Source organism: Pelobates fuscus, chromosome 12 (genome assembly GCF_036172605.1).
Source record: "Pelobates fuscus isolate aPelFus1 chromosome 12, aPelFus1.pri, whole genome shotgun sequence".
In the NCBI taxonomy this organism is placed as follows: domain Eukaryota; kingdom Metazoa; phylum Chordata; class Amphibia; order Anura; family Pelobatidae; genus Pelobates; species Pelobates fuscus.
In genome coordinates, this window is record NC_086328.1 from 14,356,676 (window position 1) to 14,382,759 (window position 26,084).

Sequence of the window (26,084 nt, forward strand, 5' to 3'; positions counted from 1 at the left end):
CCCAGGTAGCGGTTTCTTTGTTATAGCCAGGGGCGGTGCAGTACAGTCTCCGGCCGCTCGGTGTCGCTGTCTCCCATCCCAGGTAGCGGTTTCTTTGTTATAGCCAGGGGCGGTGCAGTACAGTCTCCGGCCGCTCGGTGTCGCTGTCTCCCACCCCAGGTAGCGGTTTCTTTGTTATAGCCAGGGGCGGTGCAGTACAGTCTCCGGCCGCTCGGTGTCGCTGTCTCCCACCCCAGGTAGCGGTTTCTTTGTTATAGCCAGGGGCGGTGCAGTACAGTCTCCGGCCGTGCGGTGTCGCTGTCTCCCACCCCAGGTAGCGGTTTCTTTGTTATAGCCAGGGGCGGTGCAGTACAGTCTCCGGCCGCGCGGTGTCGCTGTCTCCCACCCCAGGCAGCAGTTTCTTTGTTACAGCCGGGAGGGGTGCAGTACAGTCTCCGGCCGCGCGGTGTCGCTGTCTCCCACCCCAGGTAGCAGTTGCTTTGTTACAGCCGGTAGGGGTGCAGTACAGTCTCCGGCCGCTCGGTGTCGCTGTCTCCCACCCCAGCTAGCAGTTTCTTTGTTACAGCCGGGAGGGGTGCAGTACAGTCTCCGGCCGTGCAGTGTCGCTGTCTCCCACCCCAGGCAGCAGTTTCTTTGTTATAGCCAGGGGCGGTGCAGTACAGTCTCCGGCCGCTCGGTGTCGCTGTCTCCCACCCCAGGTAGCAGTTTCTTTGTTACAGCCGGGAGGGATGCAGTACAGTCTCCGGCCGCTCGGTGTCGCTGTCTCCCATCCCAGGTAGCAGTTTCTTTGTTACAGCCGGGAGGGGTGCAGTACAGTCTCCGGCCGCACGGTGTCACTGTCTCCCACCCCAGGTAGCGGTTACCTTGTTATAGCCAGGGGCGGTGCAGTACAGTCTCCGGCCGCGCGGTGTCGCTGTCTCCCATCCCAGGCAGCAGTTTCTTTGTTACAGCCGGGAGGGGTGCAGTACAGTCTCCGGCCGCACGGTGTCGCTGTCTCCCACCCCAGGTAGCGGTTTCTTTGTTATAGCCAGGGGCGGTGCAGTACAGTCTCCGGCCGCTCGGTGTCGCTGTTCCGCGGGCTCTCAGTTTGAGCCGCTCTATCTCGCGGTGGTTTCTCGCTGTGCAGAGGCCGCGCGCTGTGTGTCGGTACCGGGAAGATGGCGGTGAGGGGAGCTCTGCGCACCGAGCTGGCGGAGGCCGTGTCCAGCTGCCGGCTGCTCATTGTGGGGGCCGGAGGCATCGGCTGCGAGTTACTGAAAAACCTGGTCCTCACCGGATTCACCAACCTCTACGTGGTGCGGACCCCGGGGGGGGGAGGGGATACCGGGTCCCTCATATAATATTAAATCTATCCCTCTCCTCATACTATTATATTCCATCCCCCCTCCCTCATATTATATTCCATCCCCCCTCCCTCATATTATATTCCATCCCCCCTCCCTCATATAATATTAAATCTATCCCTCTCCTCATATTATTATATTCCATCCCCCCTCCCTCATATTATAGTCCATCCCCCCTCCCTCATATAATATTAAATCTATCCCTCTCCTCATATTATTATATTCCATCCCCCCTCCCTCATATAATATTAAATCTATCCCCCTCCTCATATTATTATATTCCATCCCCCCTCCCTCATATAATATTAAATCTATCCTCCTCATATTATTATATTCCATCCCCCTCCCTCATATAATATTAAATCTATCCCTCTCCTCATATTATTATATTCCATCCCCCCGCCCTCATATAATATTAAATCTATCCCCCTCCTCATATTATTATATTCCATCCCCCCCCCTCATATATTAAATCTATCCTCCTCATGTTATTATATTTCATCCCCCCTCCGTCATATAATATTAAATCTATCCTCCTCATATTATTGTATTCCATCCCCCCTCCCTCATATAATATTAAATCTATCCTCATGTTATTATATTCCATCCCCCCCTCCCTCATATAATATTAAATCTATCCCCCTCCTCATATTATTATATTCCATCCCCCCTCCCTCATATAATATTAAATCTATCCTCCTCATATTATTATATTACATCCCCCCTCCCTCATATAATATAAAATCTATCCCCCTCCTCATATTATTATATTCCATCCCCTCCCTCATATAATATTAAATCTATCTCCCTCCTCATACTATTATATTACAACCCTTCCCCTCCCCCAGCACCCCCTCCTCCTATTATAGTACTACTATCCCCTCATATATTTACCTTCCCCTCCTTCAGCATCCCCATCTCATATAATATAACATCCCCCCTCCTCATATTATTATATTACATCCCCCCTCATTATTTTACATCCCCATCCTCATATTATTTACCTTACACCTCCCCGAGGACCCCCTCATATTATATTACATCCCCATCCTCATATTATTGCATTCCCCTTCATATTATTACATCTGTCCATCTCATATTCTATCTCCCTTACTCTTAATATAACATCTACCCCCCCTCCATCTTTATATCTCCCCTTCTATTATTAAAACATTTCTGCATGTTTTACCTCGCCCCACGCTCCCTACCATCCCCCTCCTCATATTATTACATCTCCCCATCGCCCTCCTCATGTTATTACAACTCTCCTTCCTCTTATTACATCTATTCCCCTTACATTTCATATTATCTTTCCCATATTAAAACATCTCCCCAACCTCGAAATCTCCCCATCCTCTTATTATTACATCTCAACATGTTATTACATTCCTCCCATGCCCTATTTCTTATATTTGTCTCCCCATCCCCCTACTTGTATTAAAATCTCTCCCCTCGTCTTATTACATTTCCACATGTTTACCTCCCCCAACACCCCCTTCCTTATATTTGTCTCCTCATCCCCCTGCTCATATTATATCTCCCCACCCCAGTAGCTACCTTCTCCTCCTATTTGTACATCTCCCGGCCCCAATAGCTTCCCCTCCTTATATTATCTCCCCATCCCCTGATCAGCTCCCACTCCTCATTATTACACCTTCTTATACTCCAATAGCTCCCCCTCATTATTGCAGCTCTCCAACCCCCATTAACCTCTCCCTCTTCATATTATTACATCTCCCCATCACTCAATAACTTCCCTCTCCTCATATTATTATATTTCCCCCTTTTATTACATGTCCCCAACATCTCCCCCCCCCCCTTCATATTAATACATCTCCCCATTCCCCAACAACTCACCTTCCTCATATTAATACATATCCCTCTATTCCCTTTACCCCCATTAGTTTGGATGTGGATTAAAAGGAATTTGATGTGGACAAGCTGCCATTTATTTAGACTTTCCTGTATCTTCATAGCCCTTGGTTGTGTGCAGAGTATTGCTCACCCGTCTTAAATCATTTAGTACAGCACCATATAACGTTCCCTGCAGTTCATTGTGCCAATCCAGTTTGGGGAATCATTTCTAATTTTCCTTAATTTATTGTACATTCTTTCCTGCAGAATCTTGCTCACTCATTCCATCCCTGGTTCTTCACCCACATCCGATCTTCACTTGCTAATTTACATTCACCCCCTTCACAAAGTGCTCTTCCCCACACCGGTGCCTTTTCATGCTAAGTTCATGAAAAAACATACCACGTTATGCCTCATGTTACAGAAATGTGGAATTAAGCTCATCTACTCAGCCCATTTACATCAGTCATTTGCATATTTATTTTGTAGATTGTTTGACATTTTCACATAATGTTTTTCCCAGATTGACCTGGACACGATTGATGTTAGCAACCTGAACAGGCAATTTTTGTTTCAGAAGAAGCATGTTGGGAGATCTAAAGCTGAGGTAATTCATATATGTGCGACATCATCATTTATACATCCACGCTGTACTCGGAGTATGAGATAAAGTAACAATATACCTGCAAATGATTTATTGCTTTAACAATCGACGTCCCAATGGATGCAGAGTAATATACCCTCTAATGTACGCCAGGTAGAATCACTTTCATTGATCTACATGTTGTATTAGCCAAATTTAGGGGATCTGTCCAAGCACATTAACCACTAAAACCCTGTATAGTGGTTATGGTACCAGGTGTTTCTGGGTGCCCGCCTGGAGCGGTTTGTCAAATTGTTTAAAGGAATGGCAGGCTGTAATGGTTATGGTGTGTGAACAATTTTTTATTCATTTTTATGGTAAAATTGACATAAAGGGCTGATGCACTGAGTGCATCTGTATTCTTTTTCATCCACAATACATAATGCGGAATCACACAGTGTTCATTGGCAAGCCAGACATGGTTATGTGTCATTGCTGCAGTAACCGGATGCCAATCCTGCTGCCATTCATTGGCTCAGAGCGTTGGCAGGTTGCTCTCTGTCAATGAATGAACCTCTGCGTAGAATTGTGCAGAGTTGGCATTATACAGTGGGGAACTCTAGCTACGAGCTGGCTAATGATGCCCCACAGACGGAAGTGGAGTTACACTGCTAGCAGCAAAGGAATTAATATTCTATGTGCAGCCTCCAAGCACCATAAACACTTCAAGTCAATGAAGTGGTCATATTGCAATCCTTCAGTCTACAATTTTGCTTGGGCAGTGTAGAGATTTAATTCTTACCTGAAGCAGGCTTTGTTGATACTCTCGTTTGTAGCAAGTGTTTACCTCCTTCATGACAGATTAGGCATATCCTGTTATATCATGATAGTCAAGGCTCACTTGTTATGAACATAGCATACAGGCTGATTTGACCTAACCATGATAAGAAAAGGCTTTAGACAGTCTTGCCATGATATTTTGCTACAATATCTAAATAAAAAGTGCAGAGACGTGTTATCAATTAATATAGATTAAAGGGACACTATAGTCACCCAGACCACTTCAGCTCACTTTTTATATTCACTTGGCACCAATTTATAGAATTTAGGGTAAAGAAGCTATTCACCAGTGTGGTATTAGTCAAAGATTGTAGCAAATTGCAATTTGACCAAATCCAGACAGAAATGTGTAATTGGGGAACATTGTCCAAATCCACTAGTCTCATGTTGGCTCTTTTTAGCCTGAATATTGCAATTTGTATTGCAAGTCTTTTATCCCTTAGCAGTTTGCTTAAAGGACCACTATAGTGCCCTGAGGGTGCCCCCACCCTCAGGGACCCCCTCCCGCCGGGCTCTGGGGAGAGGAAAGGGGTTAAAACTTACCTTTCTCCAGCGCCGGGCGGAGAGCTCTCCTCCTTTCGATCCTCCTCCTCTCCTCCCATTCAGCTGAATGCGCGGCAAGAGCTGCGCGCGCGCATTCAGCCGGTCTCATAGGAAAGCATTATCAATGCTTTCCTATGGACGCTTGCGTGCTCTCACTGTGATTTTCACAGTGAGAATCACGCAAGCGCCTCTAGCGGCTGTCAGTGAGACAGCCACTAGAGGATTTGAGGGCTGGATTAACCCATTTATAAACATAGCAGTTTCTCTGAAACTGCTATGTTTATAAAAAAAAAAAAAATGGGTTAACCCTAGCAGGACCTGGCACCCAGACCACTTCATTAAGCTGAAGTGGTCTGTGTGCCTATAGTGGTCCTTTAAGCATAAAATCAAAAAATTATGTTGCAGTGTGTGCATGTACATCAGTATCCGTATTGCCCGAGGCAGCAGCCAATTTCAGGTATCTTATATCTTTAACTATACGTATGCTGGAAATCTTTCTAGCACTGTGTATAGAGTCTGTGCACAATAAAATGATGCTAGATTGCTAAAGTAGAATCCTAAATTGCCACTGAATGTTCTTATAAAAGCATAACATTTTACTGTCATGTTCTGAACATTGCAGACCCCCGAGGCATAGTAATGAAATGTCACTTACAATTTAAGGTGCTAATTTAGAAATCTATTCTGACGCGTTTCTCCACACTCTGGCAATTGAAGCTAAACCTCAATCTCCGCATTGCATGCTGAGATATTTACATCATTCACATAATGTATATCCTGCTGTGATATTGCCAGTTGGGAATGCACTGTACATGTGTGATTCCAATCGCTTACAGCGGTTTTAAATGTGCAAGTAATGATTTCATGATTGCCTGCTGTATATTTCGTTGTTTGTTTTTTACTGCTGCAGAAAGTGATTACATTATAAACTCTGCTATTGCGTGTAAAGGGTAATAAATTGTGTATTCTTTATAGGTGGCAAAGGAAAGTGTTCTGCAGTTCTGCCCCGAAGCCAACATTACTGCATGTCATGACAGTGTCATGAGGTAAGTTGCCTTTTTATTTTCTAAAGGGTTTAATTTATTTTTAAATTTCAATGTTTTGAATACCGCTATTTCTATCCTGAGTTTGTAATTATGTATATTCTACTTGGTTGGCTGCCTCGGTGCATTCTCTGTGCTTTGTGTTTTTCATGCTATGGAGCCACGACTTTAAAGGAGCACATAACTGTATTCCTAACACTACAGTGTCCTTCCGCCTACGCACACTCATGCCCCCACTATGACAGGGTTTTTCCAGTTGTCTAGTTCCAGTGCCTCTTCCAGCACATGCAAATATATTGATAAATCTAGGGGATAATCTTTGGTAACAGCAATTTATTGCACTGTTTTGTTTTATTTTGTCATTATAGTAGATATTAGATAACATAAAAGAAAAATTCAGTAAGAGAAGACATTTGGAAAATAGTAACTCTCTCTTTAAGGTTTCTGTGAAATCTGAGCGTACATATGAACTATATTGTACTTTAAGCTATAGGAGATCTGATCCATGTGATGTTATACTGGATTTAAATCCTGCTGAAACAATTTGCTATTAAGAATCAATTTTATTTAGCTGATAAGTCCTTAGAAATATTTGTATCGGTTATGTTGTTTTAGTGTTAACCAATAGGAATGACATATGTGGTTTTATAAACAGATGATGTTAATTAATGTGCATACTTGGCTAAGGCTATTTTGGCCATAGCATCATAGTTTTTGTCCAGGGCCATGTGTAGCTTTAATAAAGAATAACTTATTCACTTTTTACTTCCGCTGTGATGCCAGTTTCTCTTTTGGAAGATTTATTCCTCCTCTGACCTCAGCTGTTGGGGGAATCCCAGACATACACATACATACATACTTATATACGGACATACTGACCTACCGACACACATATTTGCTTACCTTTTTTTTTTGCAGGAGGGTGGCTGTGGCTGATGGGAGTCGGCGTGGCTCCCGCGGCCTGGCTCTCTTCCCTTCCCGCGGAGAGGGAGCTGGGAGGAAGTGACCACCGGCCGTCACTTCCTCCCAGCACTACTTTGCGGCTGTGATGTTTTGTTTTTTTAAAGGGGCCCGGCCGCAGTGCTGACCTGGCCTCTGGAGATATAGGGCCCATCAGGTGGCCCCGAGTGCTTGGGACGTAGTTTGAGGACCCCTGGTCTAAACACTGCAATGTAAACTCTGTGGCTAAGGGAAAAGGGACACTGCACCCAGACCACTATAATGAAATGAAATCTGGTTGCCTACAGTGTCCCTTTAAGAAACTATTAAAATTAGCTACTGCAGTAGCATTTAATATATTTCTACTGAACTTATCCATTTTTAAAATAAATATCAATGTTATAACAAAGCAGATAGAACAAATACTGGATTTCCTTAATGATATATTTTAGGGAGGTTGACAGGACTTAATCTTAATGATATTTCAGGAACAAATTTGATTCATGAAAATCACCTTTTCTTGGTTATTTGTTTGCTTTCACTCTTTATTTCTACTTAGCCGCAGTTTGCGTGGTAGTTAAACCTCAGATTCTGTTTTACAGCCCTGATTACGACGTGGAATTCTTCAGGCAGTTCACATTGGTCATGAATGCCTTGGACAACCAAGGTAATGATTTCCAAATACGTTCCTGTTCGTCTTTTAACTTACTGCCATTAAAAATTGCCAAAAGAGGCAACCTGGAAAAATAGAGAATTATTCCACTTTTGGCATTTTTAATTTTTTACAAATACCTTGTCAAATCCATATTTTATCTATACACGTTAGAACAGAGGGTAGCACAGTCTATCCTCTATAGGTTAGTGTGATAGATACACTTTAGATATCGAATTGGGTTACTATACTTCTGTCTGATACCTATTGTTACCCTTTTAGCTGCCAGAAACCACGTGAACAGGATGTGTCTTGCTGCAGATATTCCCCTGATTGAGAGTGGGACTGCTGGCTACCTCGGCCAGGTCACTGTAATTAAGAAGGTTGGTAAACCTTTTAATTACACAATATCGTTGGCATCTGAACTGGGTGGGTGGTGGTCAGCTTCACGGTTTGTTATTCATTGTATATAAATGTTATGTGCTGGGAGGGTAACTTTTTTATTTTTATACTCTTTAATAGCACCAGCCCTGGTGTATAAATGTTATTACAAAAGACAGGAGAGAATAATCAGGCCAGAAGCATTGTGATTAGCTTTGCATAGTTTGTACGGTTTCTCCTGTAGCATCACATTTTATGCAGAGTTTAATTTGTTTTGGTTTGTCCTGAATTGGAGATTTAACTGTCCGGGGGAAAAAATATCAGAATATTTCCACATTTTTTCATTCTTCCAGTTTCTTCGGGTAAGATTTCAAATATATATGTATATTTTTCTCTTGTTTTATGAACCTCCAGGGAGTCACGGAGTGCTACGAATGCCAACCTAAACCCACCCAGAAGACATTCCCAGGATGCACCATTCGCAACACACCATCTGAGCCTATTCACTGTATTGTATGGGCCAAATATCTGTTCAAGTAAGATTCTCATTTACCAGGCCTTCTGTGCACACTCTGCTTCATAGCATTTATGTTGATCTATTGAAAATGCATGATTAAAGGGGAACTGTCACTTCTCTGACATTTACACCATTGAATAAAACAATCTAAATGACCTATAACTTGTGCTATGTTATCTTTTAAATTTAAAGATTTAGCAATTTACAGTATATTCCAAATAAATAAGGCAGTTTAAACATTGCAAATTGTTTAAACTGCCCTCTTCTCTTTATGCCGACTGCCAGGTGCAAAGGACAGTTTACAACAATGCTTGACAGGGAGCTAAGATGAAGGCGTCCAGTTTCATAATAAAGAGGTGTGAACTTCTATATCCGCTTTTATTTTTTTACACCTCACAAATACATATTTGATAACAATGGGGATAAACATAATCTTAAAAATCCTGTAAAGTGACAGTTCTTCTTTAAATTTTATGGTAAATCTGGTAATTCTTTCTGCTGGGCCGGTTAAAATCTGTCAAGGTTTGTGATAGATGACTCTCTTCCTTCACTACTATTACCCAATACATTTTACAATATTGTGCTCCCTGTTGGTGTGGAATGCAGATTATATTCACAGACACAGGTAACAATGTCTTATGCTTATTTTAACTTTAGCCAGTTATTTGGGGAAGAAGATGCAGATCAGGAAGTGTCCCCTGATACCGCTGACCCGGAAGCAGCCTGTGAGTTATTCTTTGTTTTTCTTACTCCCCTCTTCTTATTTACTTAACTGTACTAGTGAAACCTCTTCATCCTGCTCCTTATGTGTTCTATACAGGGGACCCAACAGATGCCGCTGCAAGAGCCAACGCATCAAATGTGGATGGTGATATAAAGAGGGTTTCAACCAAACAATGGGCAAGATCAACTGGCTACGACCCTGTAAAATTATTCCACAAGGTAATAAGAGAGAATAATCTATTGTGAAAACTGTGCACCTGTGTTTATTTGTAAATTTAATGACATTCGGTTTAGCCTTCTAACAATCAGAAAGAATTTACCTAATTATTATTTTTAAAGATTTAAGCACCATTTGTGCACTGTGTCCCTAGTGGCATTCTTAATCATGAAAACTTTTTTTCGTCTGATAGTCCATCTTTTTGAAGTCATCCTATAGTTGAAAACAATAATCACTGGCACGCTTTATTTTTAACAATAGAAAGTAACCTGCTGAATAGATATGGGCTGGCAAGAAACAAATTGTATAACACCCATAGAAGTGAGATTTTAAAGCGGTATGAATTGCCTTCTGGTATTATACAATTTATAGTGCTATGTTAAAAATCTCATGGGATTGTGTGTATTTCTGAGTTCTGTCCTAACCCTGGAATGCAGGTCTGTCGTGTGTTTATGAAGCGCAAAAAAATACTTTGGTACCTCCCTGGCTTTCAACTTTCTTTCAGCATATGTTACTCTTATTTTGCATCATCTATTCTGTAGAGCCCTAATGTTCCTACATGACCTGGACATTCCATAGCAGGATACTTTGAGTCCAGAGTCCTTTTGCTAAAAAAAAATGCAGTCAATGGTCCTTCGTGAATTGAAACTTAATGAAGAACCTATTCCTGTGTTGTTCATTTTCATGTTCATTTTGCAGCTCTTCAAAGACGACATCCGATATCTACTGACAATGGACAAACTTTGGAAGAAAAGGAAGCCTCCTGTTCCATTGGACTGGGCCTCATTACAGGATAAAGGTAGATTGGCAATATTTCCAATTAGTGCAAACAAATGTTATGTAAATAATTGTGTGGAGGTTTTTTTTTTTTTTTTTTTTCCTGTCACTTCTTTTTTGTTTGAGATGTGGTTTAGCCATCACAGTGAGGTTTTTATCGCCTTTTGTTCTTGCAGAAAACAATTCGTCAGAAGAGCACAATGAAACGACTCCACTCGGACTGAAGGATCAGCAAGTTCTAGATGTGTGCAGCTACGCTCAGTTGTTTTCTCAAAGTGTTCAAACCTTAAAAGAACAAATCTCTCAAAAGGGGGACAATGCGTCCCTTGTGTGGGATAAGGTAAGGAGAACCAAGGCTGGGTGAATTAATACTCGCTAGGATAATGTTGCAAAACCCAAATTGTTTATTAGAAAGCTTCATCTCAGTACAGAAAATGTACTGTTATTGTTTGAGCCCAGGCATCACTTACAAAGTACCCACACAGTTTACTAGCCAGGAAACTTTATTTATTCTGTGGATTTTCCAAAAAGAATATTATATAAGTGTGCTTTTCATTTTTCCTGTCGCAGTCTAGCAGACCATTCCAGGGCTATGTTGTTTGGATATTGAATCTGTCAGTCTTTGTACAGATGTGACCTTTAAAAGCAAAATTATGGACGGCTCATATGGGACAAATAGTTTTTGGGAAACTCTTGAAATTATTTTATGGGATATTTTCTCATTTTTCATCACTTGAAAAGTGAAGCTTCCACACACACAATTTATTCACGTTTAGGTTATGGAAACAAAGATTTTATATTTTTAAGCAGACTTTGATATGCAGTACAGTTTAACCCTGATCGTGGGTATTCATGTAGAGCCATTATGAAATTGTTCGATAACATTATTAATCCTTCCTGATAGAGAAAACAGATTTTTACTACAATACTGTAATAAAACATGTATCCATTTTGTAACCAGATACTTTCCTCGCTTTAATTTTGTGTAAAATGTCTGTTTGTAGGACGACGCCCCAGCCATGGATTTTGTCACATCCGCTGCTAACCTCCGAATGCATATCTTCAGTATGAACATGAAAAGCAGATTTGATATAAAATGTACGGTTATTTCCTTTGCATTGTTGTGATTTGTGGGCCCATGTAAAGTGATCTAAAATCTTATGTCCTTAATTTTAAAATGTTTTTTCCCACAGCAATGGCAGGAAACATCATCCCTGCAATTGCCACCACCAATGCTGTGATAGCAGGTCTGATTGTATTGGAAGGTTTGAAGATTTTATCTGGTAACATCGAGCAATGTAGAACTGTAAGTTGCTTATTTGTATTACCCACTAACTAATTTTCTTCACATTGCTCTGTTTCAACAAAATTAATGTAGCTATTTTACATCTGACAGGTTTTCTTGAACAAACAACCAAACCCACGGAAGAAGCTTCTCGTCCCTTGTTCACTGGATCCACCAAACTCCAGTTGTTACGTGTGCGCCAGCAGACCAGAAGTGACTGTGAAGTTAAACGTTCATAAAGTGACTGTGCAGACATTACAGGATAGGGTAAGCTTGCGTTATTGTAGAAGAATTGTACGTAGCACGCGTGCGCCTGTCCATTGTAACTTTGTGTGATTTCCATATTGAAAATACACTTATGTACTCTTTAGACTTACCAGTGTTTAAACACTCATGCAGGAAGTGATATTGCAGGCTGATGGTGACTGCTTCCTTTTTAAAGGGGCACTCTACCGCCCAGGTGCAAAGAATAAAAAAAAAAAATAGACTAAAACAATTAATACGACTAAAACTAAATTGAAATTCAGCAACTAAAACATTTAAGATGACTAAAACTAATATGGTATTTTAGTCAAAATGCTATGACTAAAACTAAATTAATATTTAGCGCCAAAATAAACACTGCACAGAGGGGCTGTGGAAGGTGCAAAAGAGGCTTTAACTAAACCCATTTAATTTTAGTCATGTTGACTAATATACCCCCAATGAAACCGTGTTAATTTTGTCAACTAACAATTTTTGAGATTTAGTCGATTTAAAACTAGACTGAAACAATTCAGATGACTAATATACAACTAAAACTAAAACGGCTTTTTTATAGTCAAAATACTATGACGAAAACTAAATTGAAATTTACCGCCAAAATGAACACATGAAAGCATCCATGAATTTTTTTCGTTGCAGGCTTATCTAAAACGGCTTTCAAAAGCTACAGATCGTGTCTGAAACCTTTGCAAGCCCTCCCCTTTCTGTCAAATCGTTTAGGAATGGGTTCATATAAATTGAGGCTCCTCCTGGCACAGAGGGTCCACCACCATCTTTGCCACATTAAATGGATACTATAGGCACCAAAACAACTTTAGATTAATTAAACTGTTATAATGTATAGATGATGCCACACTGCTCAATTATCTTCCATATAGGAGTTAAATCACTTGGTTTATATAGCACCACCTTGCATGAGACTGACACAGCCTTCCAAAGCACATTTAAAGTTTAAACTTCCTTTATTACCTAGTGTGTTGAATTTAGAATTTCTTATCTTCTGCTCTGTTTGTGGCCTGCAAGAGCATGCAGAGCCTTCCATGTGTGTGCTTACAGTTAAAGGATCACTATAGGGTCAGGAACACAAACATATATTTCTGACTCTATAGTGTTAACACCACCATCTAGCCCTTCTGGCCCACCTAAAAATAGTAAAATCTTATCAATGCATCTCTATGAGAAAAGTTCAGTGTTTCCATTGCCGCACTGCCCCAAAAAGCACTTGTAGTAGCTATATGAGAAGTGTCAAGTGGAGGTATCTCTAGGCTGTAATGTAAACCCAGCATTTTCTCTGAAAAGACAGTGCTTTCTGCAAAAAGCCTGAAGGTAATGATTCTACTCACCAGAACAAACGCAGTAAGCTCTAGTTGTTCTAGTGACTATAGTGTCCCTTTAATAATGCGGATTAACTCTTCTTCCTTATCAATGTCTATTTTGTCCGACCTTGTTGATTTTAATTGGCTGACAGCACTGGGCTAATTCATCCCCAATCACTCTCAGCCAATCCCCACTGTCCAGATTGTATGAAATTGGGAATGAGGTTATTTTATAAAAGTGTCAATTTCTTTTGAAAACTGCACTTTGTGTAAAATTAACAAAATAATTGTGTATTTCCTTCCTGTTATTAGGGACTTTATTTGTGTCTGTATAGATATTTTAAAATGTAATTCTGTGACTTCAGATTGTAAAAGAGAAGTTTGGGATGGTGGCACCAGACGTTCAAATTGAAGACGGCAAAGGAACCATCCTAATCTCGTCCGAGCAAGGGGAAACTGATGGTGAGAGTGCTGTTTTTTAAATTTACCAAACATTGCTTAAAAACCATAAAATTGTATGTGTTTTGCTTTTTTTAAACCAGTGGTGTATTCATTGTTTTGTCTTAACAATTCCAGCAAACAACAATAAATATATATCAGAATTTGGCATTCGGAATGGCAGCCGGCTGCAAGCTGATGATTTTCTTCAGGACTACACTCTCCTGATCAACGTTTTACATAGGTGCGTGCAGCTCCTGGCTCCTGTTTCCCAGCAGATAACCTTTCCAATGCTATGTCTAGCAAAGTGTTATCCGAGAGTATGGAACCATTTAGCCAGTTTGTTCATGATGTACAATAGGCCATTGGTGATGCTCTTTTCTCTTTGATCATTTTTTTTTTTTTTGCTTCGTATTCTAGTCTACAGATAAACTTGGCGTACAGTGGGTCAGATAAGCCCCATACACGATCCATACTGTATTAAAATATCTGATGTTCAGGGTTTTCATTACTATTTAGCTTTTTCTATAATGCTCTGTATCTAAGACTAGGCAGGAATTATGTCAGTAGTAGTGTACGTGGTAAGTTCAGGATTGCGGCTGGGTGTTCACATATTCTTTGGAATACTGTTACAGTGCAGATAATAGGCTTAGCTTAGTGTAGTTGTTTTTATTATTTGATATTGCAATGTGCTTAATCTTTACATGTATAATAATTGTCAGCAAGTAGAAAGTGGTTGATGTGATACCAGGCATGCGTTTGTTTATTTTTGCTATTTACTCCTCCAACCTTAAAGCTATCCATGCAGGGTCTTTACATGTTTGTGTTATTTTGTTGTTAGGGAAGACTTGGGGAAGGATGTGGAGTTTGAAGTTGTAGGAGATGCCCCTGACAAAGCTCCTCCAAAACCCACAGAGGAAAGTGCTAAAAGCATCACCAACGGAAGCGATGATGGGGCGCAGCCTTCCACATCCACAGGTATGTTTCCCTTCCTACCTCATCCAGTCAGGAACAGCATTCTAAAAGTAAATCAATGTATCCACATCTATCAATACCTGTCCTGTCATACACTGAATTTGACATAGTTTCCAATTTCCACACATATGCCTGCCCTACTTTCTACACAGTTCTCCGATGTAATCGGATGTAAGCAACTTCTTTATACATACTGTCATTCAGCTCTTTAACACACAATGTGTCCACCCACTTCTACTTGGCACAGCTGTTAACATACACTGTGCCGTGCCTTATTCCGTACCCTGTTAGGCAGTGTGCCCAGTCTTTCTTGTCTCTAGCAGAGTGGTGAGACCAATCAGGTCTCCAGTTCGGCATCTTAGAAAGGGAAGAGCATTTCTCTCAGCTTCCTGTCATTTCTATGACAACAACTGTGTTATTTACTAAAGTGTGAATGGTCAGGAAAGTGGCCAAACCAGAAGCATAGCTGACTGGGAGAATTATTCCATTTTGACTACTTTGACCTTAAAGGGACTCTCCAGTGCGGGAAAACAAACCGTTTACCTGGCACTGCAGGTCCCCTCTCCCTCCCATCCCCCATCCCAAGTTGCTAAAGGGGTTAAAACCCCTTCAGTGACTTACCTGTATCCAGCGCCAATGTCGCTCGGCACTGGTTCAGGGTCCGCCCACGCTCCTCCCCCGCCGACGTCATCTGGCTGGGGAGGCCTAATGTGCATGCGCGGCAATGCCGCGCACGCACATTAGACCTCCCCATAGGAAAGCATTGAAATAATTGCTGTTACCAGACAGATTTCCCAGATATTGGTGTGTGTATATATATATATATACTTTGCTTTTTCATTTGGTAGCTAAATGTCAGTTCTCACATTGCCTTGAGAAACTCCCCATAGGAAAGCATTGAAAAAATGCTCCCCATAAAAAAAATTGAAAAAAATGCTTTCCTATGGGGATTTCAGCGACGCTGGAGGCCCTCACATAGGTCCTCACTATAATCACGGAAGTGCTCTCTAGTGGCTGTCTAGTGGCTAGTAAACAGCCACTAGAGGAGGAGTTAACCCTGCAAGGTAAATATTGCAGTTTATGAAAACTGCAATAATTACACTTGCAGGGTTATGGGTAGTGGGAGTTGGCACCCAGACCACTCCAATGGGCAGAAGTGGTCTGGGTGCCTGGAGTGTCCCTTTAAATTTGAAATTTACTTTGAATTCCCAACAATTCTCACTTTATTAAGAGGGAAAAAAACAAACTGGATTTACTCGTGCATTCATTAAAAGAAAATACGTTTTTTTTATTTTTGCAATCTATGCTTTTCTTTTTATTATCCTTTTTTGTCATATTTAATTATTCATTTTTAGGCAAAATTGGCAAGCAGTTGCATCAATCAGGAAGACAATGAGATGTAGTGGTTTTTGGGTTCTTGCGTTTTTTTTTGAGTATTTTTTATTGATGTTTGGTAAAATCTTGGGAGAGTTTCAGAAGCAAGTCGAAAAATGCTTCGACTATGTCTGTTTGTGTGTTTATTTTCTACCTTTATGCTGTCAAAGTCTCAATGTATATTTCCATCTTTGTCATGTGCTTTTGTTTGTTTCACTAATTACTAACCTATAGTTAAGTGATGCACACCCTTTTTATATCTTTATTTCCCTCTTTAAAAAGCTCATGATCATGATGACGTGTTAATTTTGGACTCTGATGAAGAAAGCCCATCCTCCAGTAATGCTGATGTCAACATGGAGAGCACAAGCGTAAAACGGAAGCTATCCGACGATGGGGCTGTCAGCGCCAAAAGGAAGCGCTTGGAGCCACAAGAAGAACTGGACGATGATATAATTGCCCTTGACTAAGAAGTGTTCCTTTAGCAGGCTGAACTTTTTTTATTACGTCATTTGACTTTTATTAGGGTGTGTTAAATATCGAGAGCTAGACGCCAGGCCCTGAGGGACTGAATCTACCTATGCCAGTGACCTGTTTCCACATTTTCTGTGAATTTAGTAAGCCCAGATTTATTTATGTTTCGTACAACCTCATGCTGCATTACATACAGCTGCATCGCTTACATTGTTTTGTTTAAATGTGTTTTGTGGTTTAGCAAGAACAACTGTGGTATATCAAAGGTTTTCTTGGGGATTGTTTTTTGACTCCAATATTTATGTCTTATTTTGTTACATTTTTTTATTTTAGAATAGAAGGATACGGCTAGCGCTAAATGTTTCTCACACCCTAAGCCAACTCTGAAACAGTTATCATTTTACACAAGTGCCATGACGAACCCTTTTTGTGGATGCTGGGGCCTATAATCCTAACATTTCTAGTAGTTTTGTGGCCTGGTCAGCAAACAAACGAGACATCTGCAGGCGCTGTGTACGTTATTGTAAAACAGTTCATTTCTCTGTTATTTTTCAGCTTGTACTGCCTGATTATGTCTGCGCTGAGCATATTTTGTGCATTGTTTCCAGGTTATTTATATTTGGTGTTTTGTAAACCTAAAATACAGCTTCCACACTGTACCACCTTAATGGACCAAATAAATGCCATCTTGTTGATGGTAGCCTGCAACATATGTTCTGAGGACCAACCAACATTTAGCTCATCTTGGAAGGACGTGCACCAAAATAAACAGGGAATCTATGATTTTCATCACCAAGTCAATAAAAAAAAAACATGTTTTCTACCCAATTTTCATTCTTGAAAGTGCAAAACAAAAAGGGTATTTCAAAGTATACTATAATTCGCTTCCAGGAGAAATTGCTATTAAATTTATATTTTTGTAACTCTACAATGTGGTAATCAATAGTGTAGTTTTGTTTATTATTGCATTAAACCTACCTTTCGTGTTGTAGATATTGGTACACATGAAAATTGACTGTACGGTAAAGAAACATCCATAGGAAGCTTGGTAATCACTGTGTATTTACTACAATTGCCCTAAATAGTATTGGATGCAGAATGCTGTGACCCAGAGGAAAGGGAATGGGTGTAGATAGACTGGTTAGCACTGCAATCACATACTAAGGTGTGACTTCATGTTTCTTGAGACTATTCACTGTTAGTCATCTGAAATTGTTGTTACCAGACAGATTTCCCAGATATTGGTATATATATATACTTTGTTTTTTCATTTGGTAGCTAAATGTCAGTTCTCACATTGCCTTGAGACACTCGTTAATGGCACCAGTACAAGCTCATTGGTGTAAGGTGTTATGATCACATTTAGTTTTCTGGATGTTAAAGGGAGACTCTAAGCACCAAAACGACTTTAACTAAAGTGCTTTTGGTGCATAAATCTTACCTTTGCAGTCTAACTGCTTCCCTGGCTGAGACTGACACAACCTCCCTATATACATCTTGAAAAAGTCTAAACTTTTTGTTTCCATTATTTCTTGTCTCCTGCTTAAGTTTTTTGCTTGAATCTGCCAAAGCTTTCTATGTGTGATTTAAAAGATCTAAAGTAAACACACTGTGCTGTAAGAGCTAATAGAAAATCTATTATTTTTTTCCAATAGAAGATCATTGGGTCACAGTTAATAAGCTATATTACTGTTTATTGACAGCATTGGAAACCAGCAGAGAGGCTTCTCAATGAGTAGTCTCGGATTAGAGTATAAAATGTGATGGCTTGCAAATGCTGCAGAGAAGAGATCTGCAGCTTTGGCAAGCTGTTTTTAGTTAAAGATGAATAAATGCATGCATGTTTTCATTGGAGATTAATTTACTAAATTGTTTAAAGAAACACTCCATTGGATTTTTGAAGTACATTGCCAATGTTGATTTTCAAGCTAAAGGCTTAGCTGTGTATAGTAGACTTTGTTGGAACAAACAGTTCCTCACTAATTTGTTGCTTCTTGTTTTCTCCCATCCTTTTATCAAATGCCCTTTTAAAACCTGTTTGTGCCCATAATTTTTATTTTATTAAATGGACAACGTAAGAGACCAAAAATGGTCCAACAGAAGAAAAAAAAAAAACTCAACTATCCTATCCCAAAACCTGAGCTGGAATTCCTTTAGTCAGCAAACCCGTTATGTCATACACATATTACTGTTATTGGTATTTATAGTGTCAGTGTGTTCCACAGTACTAACAAGCTTACAATCTCGAGGTAGTTGTGTTTACTGGAAATCGATGGCAGAGAAATCGTAGCTATGTCCAAGCTTCAGTAACTGAGGACTCAACCTTGAGAAAGCTGACATTACAGGAACATTTAGAGCTCAAAATTTGGGATATTTTTTCCTATTAAAATTATATTGTGAAGAGCACCGTTACAATGCTTCCCTAAAAGGGCAGATCTACTAAACATCCATCTCTGGTGGGTATCCAGCGGCATTATGTTAAACCTTTGTAATGTAAAATGAATAAATGAGTCCACATAAAAACAATTAAAAAGGTCCAATAGATGTTTCCGTCTCAATAAAATATCTTTGCAGGGTTTGGATGCAGCTTTAGTCCCTAGAGGATATCCTTCGTACTCCCATAAAGAACAAAAACAGCAACTGTGAAACGAACCAAGAATATAATACAACCTGAATGTCGAAAAACCAAATATTACATTGAAAGGTGAAAGCACAGCATTATGAGTTATTGAACGGGGTTACCATAGAGCCTAATAACTAGCTGACACTAAAAGCAATGAAGGGTAACAGACAGGTTTGGAGAAGTGACAGTTAGTGCTTTCATGTGGTAGTGCATTTCTAAGTCATCAAGTGCTGCATCTAGCCCCTTATATCCAAATATTCAGGGATTTTAAAAACTATCAACCATTAGTGATGTCGCGAACATAAAATTTTCCGTTCGCGGACTTCCGCAAATGTTCGCGAACTGCCATAGACTTCAATGGGCAGGCGAATTTTAAAACCCACAGGGACTCTTTCTGGCCACAATAGTGATGGAAAAGTTGTTTCAAGGGGACTAACACCTGGACTGTGGCATGCCGGAGGAGGATCCATGGCAAAACTCCCATGGAAAATTACATAGTTAATGCAGAGTCAGGTTTTAATCCATAAAGGGCATAAATCACCTAACATTCCTAAATTGTTTCGAATAACGTGCTTTAAAACATCAGGTATGATGTTGTATCGATCAGGTAGTGTAAGGGTTACGCCCGCTTCACAGTGACAGACCAAACTCCCCTTTTAACGCACCGCAAACAGTCCATTTGCACAAGGTTGGATACCAAGCTAGCCATTTCCCGTTCCTTGTCCTCACTGATGTCATTGAAGGTCTCTTCCTCCACCCAGCCACGTACAACACCAAGGATCCCCGAAAGGTGACAACAAGCCCATCTGTTACACCAGATATGAGCAGCACTGGTGTGACACTGTGCCCTGGCAGGCCCTGAAACGCACACGTGTGAAGAAAACTGACTGCTATTATTTCACAGTCAAATTTCTAGTTTTTTTTTTTTTTAATGTACACTACTGTTACACCAGATATGAGTTGCACTGGTGTGACACTGTGCCCTGGCAGGCCCTGAAACGCACACGTGTGAAGGAAACTGACTGCTATTATATTACAGTCAAAAATGTTTTTTTTTTTTTTTTTTAAATGCAAGCTATTGTGACACCAGATATGAGTGGTGGCACTGGGCAAGTGGGCACACTATACGCTGTGAGCCTGACACAGACGCAGGCAGGCAGGCAGGCAACTGCAATTAGATTACACAGGAAAAAAAAAAAGCAGAATGATGTTCTAGCCCTAAAAAGAGAGAGAGCCCCAGCAGAGATCAGATGAGTCCTTCAGGACTGTAGTGGACACTGAATACACTAGCCTAGCTATCGATTTCCCTATTAAATCAGCAGCAGCTACACTGTCCCTCCTTTCACTAAGAATGCAGCTTCCGGGGGGCGGGGCCTAGCTGTCATGCAGGAAAGACGCGCTTCGTGTGAGCTCCCTCAATATCTCACTTTAAGCAGCTATCAACAAGCGAATTTCACCCCAGAAGGGGATGACCCAGCAATGTTGCTCCTACCGGACCGACCCGACATAAGCTTAATAGCGGTCAGCAACTCGACAGAGTCTTACTTACCTCCGCATGGCAAGTGTGGCCTGGTGCTCACTGGGCGGGAGAGGCGGCCGATCTCCCGATCCTGGGATGCCCAGGAGCAGCTACTTCCCGGCAGGAGCTCCCCCCGCCCCCCTGGACAGACTCTTTAATCAATTTTGGAAGCAAATAACAAGCAGGAAGCCCCAAGCTCCACCACAGCCCCAACAAGCTCCACCACAGCTAAGCGAAGCAGTCCCCATTAAAATCCACCAATGCAAAAGGTGTCGAAGACGGGACCGGAGGCACAAACAGAAATGCAGAGCCTGCCCCACGTCAAGCACTCGCCTTCACCTTAAGCCACCACAATCCCACTCCGGACGTGAAGCACCACCGGGACAGATCCGACCACCCGACAAAACAAGCTTCCACCACCTCAAGCCGTGAACCCGGCACTCAGCCAGAGTCTTGCCTTTGTTGTTCCAGGTATCAGGGACTCCCAGAGTCTGCACCTGGCGCCCAGAAGGGATCGGATGAGCACAAGCAGTAAACAGCAGCCTGCCATGCATGTCCCACTATAGCCGATCCTCCACACCATGCCTTTGATCACATGAACTGCTCTCTGCACATTAACTAATCGTAAAGTAGCAAGCGACTCACACTTGATTTATAACTAGTGGTGGAGCTGCTGATATAAATACACAGTTGATAACGTGCAAGCTACACCCTAAACATGACAGCCATCTTTCACAACAATGTACTGCTATATACTCATACCCTCAATGCAACTAGCCATGATATACGCACGTTCAGCCTAGCATGCTCAAATATAATACGCTTCTGTCTTAAAAAAATAATACAAAAAAAAAAAGAATGCAGCTTCCGAATGAATCTAAACTGGATGCTGTCCAGGAGGTGGGAGGGTCTGTTGCTGATTGGCTGGAATGTGTCTGCTGACTGTGAGGTACAGGGTCAAAGTTTACTCAATTATGACGAATAGGGGGCGGACCGAACTTCGCATATGCTCGTCGTCCGTGGCGAACGCAAACAAGCTATGTTCGCCAGGAAATATTCGCCAGCGAACTATTCGGGACATCTCTAGTCAGGATAGATGCCTCTGGAATGGGAGGTACGGGTTGAGATGGTACGCATACCAGTGTCTCAGGGGCCAAATAAGCATTTCTGGACAAAAGTGTCTGATGGGCCTGGGCAATCTGGTCCATACGGTGATCCTGTTCTTAAAATCTTGCCTCATAGGAGGCCATTTGCTGTCCTAAACCTGCAGGGCCCATGGTCCCATCATAATGTCATGATGTAATACCCCAACACGCAGAGTTTAGGATAGCAAGGGACAAAACTAGGATATAACTTATTACCTGGACTTAGAATGGCCAGACTAAACGTCAGACAGAGATAAAGCGTAATCAGAAATGAGACAAGGTTATGGTAACAGAGAGACTACGAAAACGAGAACAAGCCAGAGTCAGGTAGATGGTAATCAGTCACACGGGCAAACAAGACAGGAAAGGGTTAAAGATAAATTCAGAGTCAAGAACAAAGCCATGGTCAATACCAAAAAAAAACAAAATAGATCAAGGAACGCACTAAAGGGTATTGACACAGAAACCACGATAGGTCAAAGTGGATAGGGCTAGGGAAGTTTAAATATCCTTTCACATTTGATTGGCCCACGTCATGCCTACGCCCCCAAAACGTTCGTGTGTGGGGGTGCTGGAATGACGTGGGCCAATGGGAGCCTGAATGAACTTTTGGCTCCCACTGCCCCTTTAAGAGTGAGCTCGTGACTCGAGCCGTGCTCCTAGTGCCAGGCGGGCCACGTGACCGATCACTGCGTTCAGTGCACGCGGCTAAGTCAGAAGAGGAGATCAAGCCGCATGCGGCTCGTGTGGAGGCAGGAGTGATCCAGCCACGCGCGGCTCAAGCTTAGGAGCCAGGTCGGTCCCAGGATACGGTAAATACAGCCACAACCACTTATCCCAATCACACACCTTTCCTAACGTCCTATCCCATTAAAAGCATATTACCGCGTATTTAATAAAACAGATAGACCCCCTACTTCATCCAGGTTACCAATCCATGGTTTGATATTCTGAGCCCTCTCTGATTTACTGTACACGACTATTCGATATTCCCACAAACTTTATATAGCATTTTATGTTTGTTTGAGACCACCTTAAAACTATTGGATATCGCAAAAAATCATGATCACTATATACTTTCTCTACAAACCTCTAAAACGAACCAAACTACTCATCCATCCGCTATACCACTTTATCCCACCTAGAACTATTGCCCAGTTAAAATACTTGACTCTTACTTACCCACACTCAGTCATGCCACACACATTTCACTACTACTCTCACTGAATCCCTCTGACTACGGCTAAATTCATCTTCTACATCAGAACACTACTCCTAAGATTGGGTTGCATCCATGTCTCGGGTCTTTCATTTAGAATAGGGGCAGCTTCGGTCTCCTTCAACACTGACACTCCAGTGCATATTATTAAAAGATTGGGCAGATGGAAATCCTCAGTCTACAACCGAAATATTCCTCATCCCGAGAAAGAAATGAGGAAAGCTTTTAAAAGTTTGGCTTTGTAAATTTGATGCAATAAGTGTGTTTTTCTTTAATACCTTTTCACCCTCTTTGCATGAACCCGATTTACATATATTACTATTATGTTTCTGAACATATATATTATATTATTCACTCACTCACTCACTCACTCACTCTCTGGGCCGGCCTAAGACATCATGCTGCCTAGGTCCAACGATAAATGACTATGGGGGATAATGTATAATAAACACAGGTTACTGGCTATGGGGGGGATAATGTATAATAAACACAGGTTACTGGCTATGGGAGGATAATGTATAATAAGCACAGGTTACTGGCTATGGGGGGGGGGGATAATGTATAATAAACACAGGTTACTGGCTATGGAGGATAATGTATAATAAACACAGGTTACTGGCTATGGGAGGATAATGTATAATAAACACAGGTTACTTGCTATGGAGGATAATGTATAATAAACACAAACACACACAAAAATAATAATAATACAAAAAAAAAGAATGCAGCTTCAGAATTAATCTAAATTGTATGCTGTCTAGGAGGCGGGAGGGTCTGCTGCTGATTGGCTGGAATGTGTCTGCTGACTGTGAGGTACAGGGTCAAAGTTTACTCAATGATGACGAATAGGGGGCGGACCGAACATCGCATATGTTCGCCGTCCGTGGCGAACGCGAACAAGCTATGTTCGCCAGGAACTATTCGCCAGCGAACCGTTCGGGACATCACTATCAACCATCTTTTCTATAGATATGAACAATGTATTTTCTAGTAGGACAGTATGTAGGCAATAGTCTTTTCCAATCTCTTGTGACATTCTAGTATTATTGTGAATTTACATATTTAGTTTTGTAGGTGACTTTTTGAAGAAGGGAAACTTTGCACCGTGTGTCAGACTAAGTTTATTGCATTTCCACAACTTGTGGTTATTTAACCAAAAAGTGTCCATTTGCCTGTAGTTTCCAAGCTGAAGTCTTGATGTAATTAACTAAATTATTGGTAGAGTTTATATAGCAATCCAAAGGATGACAGACAGCATAGAATAGATGGACCTTGTCAGGTTTCAAATGTCCACCCCAAGAGTTGATTAGTTATTGCACGAACACACTGCACAACCACCCAATATACACTGCTCAAAAAAAAATAAAGGGAACACTTAATCAACACAATGTAACTCCAAGTCAATCACACTTCTGTGAAATCAAACTGTCCACTTAGGAAGCAACACTGAGTGACAATTTCACATGCTGTTGGGCAAATGAGATAGACAACAGGTGGAAATTATAGGCAATTAGCAAGACACCCCCAATAAAGGAGTGGTTCTGCAGGGGCTGACCACAGACCACTTCTCAGTTCCTATGCTTCCTGGCTGATGTTTTGGTCACTTTTGAATGCTGGCGGTGCTTTCACTTTAGTGGTAGCATGAGACAGAGTCTACAACCCACACAAGTGGCTCAGGTAGTGCAGCTCATTCAGGATGGCACATCAATGCGAGCTGTGGCAAGAAGGTTTGCTGTGTCTGTCAGCGTAGTGTCCAGAGCATGGAGGTGCTACAAGGAGACAGGCCAGTACATCCGGAGACGTGGAGGAGGGCAACAACCCAGCAGCAGGACTGCTACCTCCGCCTTTGTGCAAGGAGGAGCACTGCCAGAGCCCTGCAAAATGACCTCCAGCAGGCCTCAAATGTGCATGTGTCTGCTCAAACGGTCAGAAACAGACTCCATGAGGGCCCGAAGTCCACAGGTGGGGGTTGTGCTTACAGCCCAACACCGTGCAGGACGTTTGGCATTTGCCAGAGAACACCAAGATTGGCAAATTCGACACTGGCGCCCTGTGCTCTTCACAGATGAAAGCAGGTTCACACTGAGCACATGTGACAGAGTCTGGAGATGCCATGGAGAACGTTCTGCTGCCTGCAACATCCTTCAGCATGACCAGTTTGGCAGTGGGTCAGTAATGGTGTGGGGTGGCATTTCTTTGGGCGGCCGCACAGCCCTCCATGTGTTCGCCAGAGGTAGCCTGACTGCCATTAGGTACCGAGATGAGATCCTCAGACCCCTTGTGAGACCATATGCTGGTGCGGTTGGCCCTGGGTTCCTCCTAATGCAAGACAATGCTAGACCTCATGTGGCTGGAGTGTGTCAGCAGTTCCTGCAAGACAAAGGCATTGATGCTATGGACTGGCCCGCCCGTTCCCCAGACCTGATCCAATTGAGCACATCTGGGACATCATGTTTCGCTCCATCCACCAACGTCACGTTGGACCACAGACTGTCCAGGAGTTGGCAGATGCTTTAGTCCAGGTCTGGAAGGAGATCCCTCAGGAGACCATCCGCCACCTCATCAGGAGCATGCACAGGCATTGTATGGAGGTCATACAGGCACGTGGAGGCCACACACGCTACTGAGCCTCATTTTGACTTGTTTTAAGGACATCACATCAAAGTTGGATCAGCCTGTAGTGTGTTTTTCCACTTTAATTTTGAGTGTGACTCCAAATCCAGACCTCCATGGGTTGAAAAATGTGATTTCCATTTTTTAATTTTTGTGTGATTTTGTTGTCAGCACATTCAACTATGTAAAGAACAAAGTATTTCAGAAGAATATTTAATTCATTCAGATCTAGGATGTGTTATTTTTGTGTTCCTTTTTTTTTTTTTTTGAGCAGTGTATAAACCCTACTCTACATCCTCAGAAACCCAAGGATGGACCAGTCAGAAGCATGGTGCAATGTTTTTGGTATAGAGTGCATGATTTAAAAAAAAAAAATGTATATATAAAACTTAATTAAATCCATCACTTCACATTTGATCTTGCAGAT

General features: G+C 41.7%; 1 protein-coding gene across 1 annotated transcript; it reads left to right on the forward strand.

The window, feature by feature from the left end:
- Positions 1 to 1,089: 1,089 nt before the first annotated feature.
- Positions 1,090 to 18,077, forward strand: UBA2 (ubiquitin like modifier activating enzyme 2). The gene is made up of 17 exons (XM_063437350.1): positions 1,090 to 1,295; positions 3,721 to 3,804; positions 6,139 to 6,209; positions 7,748 to 7,812; positions 8,080 to 8,180; positions 8,593 to 8,714; positions 9,353 to 9,420; positions 9,516 to 9,637; positions 10,335 to 10,434; positions 10,589 to 10,752; positions 11,417 to 11,510; positions 11,606 to 11,718; positions 11,809 to 11,964; positions 13,643 to 13,739; positions 13,854 to 13,959; positions 14,557 to 14,693; positions 16,347 to 18,077. Exons 1-17 carry the CDS (start codon positions 1,158 to 1,160, stop codon positions 16,532 to 16,534), a joined length of 1,926 nt encoding a protein of 641 aa, XP_063293420.1. The 5' UTR covers positions 1,090 to 1,157; the 3' UTR covers positions 16,535 to 18,077.
- The last annotated feature ends 8,007 nt before the right edge of the window (positions 18,078 to 26,084 follow it).